The sequence below is a fragment of the Parus major genome, chromosome 8, assembly GCF_001522545.3.
Source record: "Parus major isolate Abel chromosome 8, Parus_major1.1, whole genome shotgun sequence".
NCBI classification, from domain to species: Eukaryota; Metazoa; Chordata; class Aves; order Passeriformes; family Paridae; genus Parus; species Parus major.
In genome coordinates this window covers 13,787,627-13,794,941 of record NC_031777.1, presented here as the reverse complement: position 1 = coordinate 13,794,941, position 7,315 = coordinate 13,787,627, and the positions used below count along the sequence as shown (strand labels likewise).

The window sequence follows — 7,315 nt, the reverse complement described above, 5'->3', positions numbered from 1 at the left end:
GAGGAGGAAGAGGGTGCGGAGGGTGTGCGGTGTGCGATGGCTCCGGGCACGGCAGCGGCGGCTCCGGGCTCCGCGGCGCTGGCAGACGGACGCTGAGGGCGCGCAGAAGGCCGGGCCTGCCCTGACCTTGCGGGTCGGTCACGGCGGGGCCGGGGCGCGCCGGCGGGAGCCGCTGCCCTTCACCGCGTGCGGGCACAGCCCCCGCCACTGACCCTGAGGGGCGGCCGGGGAGGAGCTCAGGATAGCTCTGGTAGGGGCTTGGGTTTTTGTTTGGGCTGGAAGCTTGTTACTTACATCGATTTTTCACTTAATTTTTTAATTGGTGATGCATCACTGCACCTGCACTTGGCGTTCACCTTAATAAATAACAGGTATAGTTTTGTGTTACGAATGTTTGCTTTGTTTTCTTTAGAAGTTTGATGTTAAAGGGCCCGGTGTGCAGAGGCCATGGGTTTGTCTGCATCCTCCCCGGCTGCTGCCGAGCAGCCACCAGCTGCATCCAGGCAATATCAGACGGCGTCTCCACCTTCAGAATGTCCCATGCATCAGGAAAAAATGAGCGGTAATCACTCTTGATACCTAAATGAGATAAATTCAACATGGAAACCAGTCATAAAAATTTTGGGGTGGGAGGGAGGAATTCTTCAAATAAAGTTGAGATTTTTGCTTAACAAAAGTAATTCTCAAATAAGTTTTCCTTAGGAGGAGTCAGTTGTTCTCCAGAACACTGCAAGCTGCTTTGTTGATAGAGACAGGAGGTGCTTGCTGTAGAACCTGTGGGTCACTCCCAGTTGTCCCGTTTCACTGGGGCCCTACACATCTGTTCTGTGATGTGGTACACAGAGAGTCAGAGAGCCCCTACAGAGATGGTGACTGGCTGCCTGGTTGTCTCATCTGGAAAAGGGCAGCAGAAGGGTGGAATGAGATGAATGCCTGGAGAAGAACATCAGCTCTTCTTTTGATCAGTCAGTGCACTGGGTTAGCTTCCCTGAGGAAACCTTAAGTGTTAAGTTAAGTATTGGGACCAGCATGGGGGTAGGAAATGACCATTCAAAGACTACACAGGAAACTCAGATTTTATCATTATTTTGTGTCCTAAAATGCAGGAAAGAGAGCAGTTAAAACTGTTGAAAAACTCAGAAGAGTGAAATACCTATTTGCATTTCCATGAGCCTTCAGTGATCTTTTCCATTTCATGTATTAGAGTTTTTATCTTGTAGCAAAATGTATACTACTGTTGTGTTTTAAGGTTGTCCAATGCACATGAAGACTGCTGATCATAGAACTGAGAACACAGATGATGTTCCTGCACATCAAGAAAGAGCTTATGAGTTTGTGGCATGTCCTGTGAAGTCTGGTGCATCTCAAATGAAAGATGACATAGATCCCAGCAATATGGTAACTTTTGCTTACTTCATGTGTTTTTTTTAGTCTTGTTTCTTCTGAAGCACTATACCCAAAAATGTAAATAGTGGTACTATGTAAGCTACAAACTGGGAAATAACTTTTTTATTACTATTTTTGAGACTGCCTTTCATCTTTTTGTGCAAATTTTTATTTAAAAACAAGTTACATCTTATTTAACATTGTATTAAAATTTAATTTTCTGGTGATTTTCCTGTTTTTAAGTATCTTTTGCTCTCTGTTAACTAGTTGCATAAATGTTTTTTTTATGATACATTGGTAGATTTTAGTTTTTGCATAATAGCGTAATTAGCATCTCCAATATTTCCTCTGATTTACAAAAAGCATTGCTCTTTTGAAAATTGAAGTTTAGGCAGAAAGCTTTCCTGTAGTCCTCTAATGACAAACTTGTGAAAAGAGTTCTGCTGCAGAAAAAGAAAATTTTTGGTGGACTTAAAGGCTGAACTTCTTGATCTTCATAGGAGTTGATTGATTATGCTTTGATTTTTCTCAAACACTGTAATGAAAAAAAATGCAAATACTCTAGTTTGTTGTTGGTTCTCCTTGTTCTCTAGATGCCTCCTCCCAATCAGCAGCCATCCCCAGGTCAACCATTTCCATTATCAACTGTGAGAGAAGAATCTTCCATTCCTAGAGCACATTCTGACAAGAAATGGGTCTACCCTTCAGAGCAAATGTTCTGGAATGCTATGCTAAGAAAAGGGTAAATACACTGTGAATTATCAGATGTGTCTGTGAGCCTGGAATTCATGAACTAGTATCATTAATTATTTTTTTTTTTTTAAGAGTTTGTAGATTTTAACCAGTAAATAATAAAGTAGCTCTTTTAAAAAAGTACTATTTTTGTAAACATCTTTATTTTAAAGGGTGAGTTGGTTTCAAAGTCCATGTGTCTTCTACTGATCAGGAGGAAGGTAAAAAATGTCAAGCAACTGCTCCTGGCTCAGAAAATTTTCCTAAAAGTCCATGCAGGTGTAGAAAAAGTTTGCTTGATTGCCAACTTTCAAAATCAGCTGGTTTCATGGTAATGCTGTAAAATGATAGTAGAAGTTCTGTGATGTTCTAAGAACATCTAACTTTGCAGAATTGCTAGAAATGGGGAAATTTTTAAGTAGATATTTTTGGTATTTACAAAAATTTAGTGTAGGCAAGACTAAAAATCCTCCTGTGCTGATGTTTCCTTGTTCTTTTGTAATGATTTGTTTGTCATTCTCTAACAGATGAACTTTACAGGGGTTTACTTTTGGAGCAATAGTAATTTTTTTTCCTGCATGTGGATATGGTTCATAACACAGTATGAGATAAGCAGCCTGTATGGAACATGCAAGTTTTGGTCCTTTAAACACTGAAATGTGTTAATGTTATGCCAGTTGAAAAGGAAGCACACATGCAGTCAAAGTGCAGTGTCAAGAGAGATGAAAAGTATTTCTAAGTGTTTGCAAAATGTGTTGAATACAGGACTTCTGTGCATTAGGAATGCAAGTGGGATTTTTCTTAAGCATTTTTATGAATACTGTGGGTGTGGTGATGTTTGCACACTCTTGATAACTTTCTGATCCAGTTAAGCTGTTAATTTAACTATGTAGACTTTGTGGATCTCTGTGATGATAAGTTGGACACCCACACTTCTGCACAGAAAATGAAGTGGTTCTCAAGATGCTTGAGCAGATGAAGCAGAAGCTTTCATACTTGTGTCTTGCATATAACCTTAAATCTAAATTCAAAAGTTCATCAGATAAACCTAGGAAGGTGGAATAGTTATGCTGTAATGTTTATAAACTGTTCTCAAGTTCTTGTTTTTTAGGTGGAGGTGGAAAGATGATGACATAACAAGTGAAGACATGACCAACATTATTAAGATTCATAATCAAAATAATGAGCAAGCTTGGAAGGAGATTTTGAAGTGGGAAGCTCTACATGCTATGTATGTACTTATGAAATGTTGCATATGGGAATATTTGTTATGACAAAGTTGGAGTTGTAAACTTAGCATGACTGGTGTAAAGCAAATTCTTAATTTTTAGGTCAGCATAGACCCTGTTCCTACAAGACTCAGACTAGTTAAACATTAAGTACTATAAAATTTTCACTGAAATTCCATGGTCGTTTTTACACAGTAGTTTGGATTATGGTTTTCTATTCTTTAATCTATTAAATGTGTGGATTAGATTTGCAGAGAACTGATTTGTTGACAGAACAATGGTGTGGAGCATATCAGAGATACTTTATCATATCAGCAGTAAGTGCTGGCAGAAACTGCGTCACTTTTCAAAGCTTTAAAGAAAGGAAAGAAGTTGGTTTATGTCACTTGTAATTAATTTTTACTGTTGCTTTCTTCTACTCAGTTTCTCTGTTACTAAGATAAATTACCATAGTGGTTTAATCACTGAAAATAAGACTGTGTTAAAAGGTAAAAACTGTTTTCCTTTTTAATTGTGTGCACAGGGAATGCCCATGTGGGCCGTCACTGATGCGGTTTGGAGGCAAAGCAAAGGAGTACTCACCAAGAGCCAGAATACGTTCATGGATGGGGTAGGTGGGCAGGGAAGGTCTTGCAGTGAGATGGGAGGCTAGAGAAATGTGCCTGGAAACATTGATTATATAAAATACTTGATTGATTATATAAAATATAAATATATATATATATATTTATATATATATATAAATTGATTATATAAAATACTTGATTAGTGAAAACTGGAAATTTCATACGTTATTTCACATATAAATAAGGGGTAAAAGTGTAGAATTAATGTAAAGATGTTTTGAAACAGGTATTGCAAGTTAGAATTGCCAGAAGATAGAAGTACTGTTAGGATCTTACAGACAAATGAATCTTGAATTTGACTTCCAGTCCCTCTCCCAGGTTCATAATGTCCATTAAAATATCTCCATGGCCTGTTCCCTGGCCTTTCCAGGTATGAGCTACCCTTTGATCGGCATGACTGGATAGTTGACCGCTGTGGGAAGGAGGTGCGCTACGTTATCGATTACTACGACGGCGGAGCAGTGGACAAGAACTACCAGTTCACCATCCTGGACGTGCGCCCTGCGCTGGACTCGCTCTCAGCCGTCTGGGACAGAGTGAAGGTGGCCTGGTGGCGCTGGACTTCCTAACTGCTCCTGTGGTGTGTACTCGAAAAGTAACCACTTTCCTCCTAGACAATGGATATGTGAATATCAGGACTTGAGACAGAAGTTTGCTGCAGCTGTCATTGCTTTCATCATCACCACTGTTCTTTGGGGGTGGGAAGGGAGGACAGGCAAATCTCTGGTTGAGTACACCAGTGCTTTGTGGTGTTTCAAATGCAATAATAAAGTTACAGTGGCAAAAAAATGTATCTTAATTTTCTTAAGTACTGGGAAGCCTTTCTTACTTTGTCTCAGATTCTGCATAAGTTCGCCTTCTTTTCATTTCATGACTTCAGTACTGCTCCAAATACATTAAAATTCTGATTCTGACTGGAGTTTTGAGTATTACTTGATTAGTGAAAACTGGAAATTTCTTAAGTTATTTCACATATAAATAAGGGGTAAAAGATATGGACTCTTTCAAGTTACACATTTTATTTACACTGTAAAACCATGTATTTGTTTTCACATGGACATTTTACCTATTCAAATACATCCTCAGAAAATTTCAGTTAATCAGTTAAAGGAGGTGTAGCTTGCTATGAGTATTTTGAAGGTATGTTGTGTAGAAAAGGAGAATATACTCATGCCTTAATCTGCAATTTTTCTTGAACAGAAGAACGTCTTTTAGAAGCAGGTAATGAGTATTACTTCTAAAACAGCATTTCTAAAGGGACATAAAATTGATATTTAATGGCTATTTATTTGAATATTTAAAAGGTGGTTTTTTGATGTAAGAAAATGGATTATTTTAGTATTTTCATGTCCATAATATGTATCATATAATGAATTCAGGACAGAGCTAAGCCTTATTTAGAGAACCTCCTGCAGTGCACCTGTATTTGGCATCTTGGCTGCATCAATATTTATTACAGCATGTTTTTTTATATAATAAGGAATTGCACAAGAGGGTGTGACTACACAGTCACACTTGTGAGTACAGTGAGTTGTATTACAGGTGTGTACATAACAGGGCTAAAAAAAGTATCAAAAGTGCTAAGGGAGAAGTTTGATTGGAGTGTTTTCTAAGAGCGACGCATGGTGGAAAGAATTGATTATTGTTTGTGCTTAGTAAGGGAAACTAATTTAAGCCTTCCACTGTAATAGATACAAGTTTGCACGACTCAGTAAGTTTCAGGTGCTGTGCAAAACACTTGGGAAAGGAGTTAGAGAACAGCACATTGTAGCTTCTCAAATGGGGAAGCTGCCTTCTTGAAACTCCCCAACCTTAACAGGAAACTACCTGTACATTTCATTTTCTGAAAGTGGCCTATTTTCAACTGACATTGGAACCTTTTTCCCTTTCCTTTTTTTTTTTTTTTTTTTTCTTCTTTCTTTTTTCTTTTTCCTCCTTGATGTGAAGCTCCTCTTAATGTTTCAGGAAAATCATTTCCCATCTAGGGAAAAAATTGGGAAGCTTTCCTTCTTTAGAATTCTAATGATCATGAATAGTTCCCACTTCAGAGACAACTTGTGCATGGTAGGAATAAATATTATCCAGAATGCTATGAGGAAAACCATGTTCTTACCAATATCCACTTTCTCATTCCTTTTTCACCTTTTCAGTGATTCAGACATATATATATATATATATGATAAACGGGGAAGAAAAATGTTTCATCTAAACAGGCAATATGTGGAGGAGATAAATGAAAAGTGAGTTTGTATAAAGCATATCTGACTCATGAAGAAACTTCTCTCTTCTAACAGTAAAGATTGAGTACTGTTTTGGGGTGGTAGGTTGTTTTTGTTTGGGATTTTTTTGTAGTTGTTGGTTTATGCATTTGACAACTTGCTACACTGAGGAGTCTCTATTTCTTGTAACAAAATATGGAAAGGCTACACCACTGTAGGGACTAGAAGCTTCAAAAGCATCAGTTTGCTTTGTTGATTTCAGCAGTGTGATGTTGAGAGCATGGAAATTGTAATCACTGCTAAATCTGGGGAAACTATCACAAGCCACTTCATGTGTTTACTATCTCCTGTTACCTTCCATCTTCCATAGATTCAAAATTGTTCTTTTCTGTGCTACTGTTGATGAAATGTACTACTTTGTCATCAAACTAAAAGGAGAATCAAATAAATATACTTTTCTTAACTTTGGTATTTGGTGATCATGCTTTTAGCTGTAAGAATTATTAAAATGAGCTTTTGCATATGTCATATGAGATTCTAATCTATTACAAATGAAACCTTGATATTGTTACTATGTATTATTGTGAATTACTACAACTTAACTCTTGTCACATCTTTGAATATATACATACTCATTTTTCAGGTGAATATGGAACCAAAACCCAAGGACTAAATTCAAGTGTTTGCTAACTGAAACAGCAGTTCTCAGAATAAGAGCATATGACAATAAATAAATTGATCCTGAGTCTGGCTAGCTTGAGAGGAATACAAGAAAATGGAAAAACAAAAAAATCCTAGAAGAAAAAATGAAAATAATTGATTTCTACAGGCAGTAAGACTTAAGGAAGTAAATGGAGTTTTCTTCTTCAGGCTTGGGTTTCTTGATGCATGATGCATAGATGTTAGAATTACAATTATTATAATTCCAATGTAATTTTGAAAAATGGTGATTTTAATTCGGTATTTTTTAATCCTTAGGAAGGATGTTTTAACTGAAAAACTATTGTTCAGGCTATATTAAAAGAAATGTTTGTATATGCATAGATAAATACTTTTATATCTTTTTCTTCCATAAAAAGGTATGGAGTGTTCATGGAGCCCAAGAAAGTGAAGAAGTATCCTG

General features: G+C 37.3%; 1 protein-coding gene across 1 annotated transcript; it reads left to right on the top strand.

Moving 5' to 3' along the window:
• The first annotated feature begins 232 nt into the window (after positions 1 to 232).
• Positions 233 to 6,659, top strand: LOC107208137 (cytochrome c-type heme lyase). Its single transcript, XM_015636173.3, has 7 exons — positions 233 to 250; positions 413 to 562; positions 1,250 to 1,398; positions 1,980 to 2,128; positions 3,230 to 3,349; positions 3,871 to 3,957; positions 4,344 to 6,659. Exons 2-7 carry the CDS (start codon positions 448 to 450, stop codon positions 4,540 to 4,542), a joined length of 819 nt encoding a protein of 272 aa, XP_015491659.1. The 5' UTR covers positions 233 to 250; positions 413 to 447; the 3' UTR covers positions 4,543 to 6,659.
• Positions 6,660 to 7,315: the final 656 nt, after the last annotated feature.

What these genes read in the sequence shown, in the direction of transcription:
- LOC107208137 (XM_015636173.3), top strand. Translation starts at nt 448, where the DNA reads ATGGGTTTGTCTGCATCCTCCCCGGCTGCTGCCGAGCAGCCACCAGCT. An exon ending in AATGCTATGCTAAGAAAAGG is followed by an intron (nt 2,129 to 3,229) that starts GTAAATACACTG and finishes CTTGTTTTTTAG; the next exon opens with GTGGAGGTGGAAAGATGATG. An exon ending in AGAATACGTTCATGGATGGG is followed by an intron (nt 3,958 to 4,343) that starts GTAGGTGGGCAG and finishes TGGCCTTTCCAG; the next exon opens with GTATGAGCTACCCTTTGATC.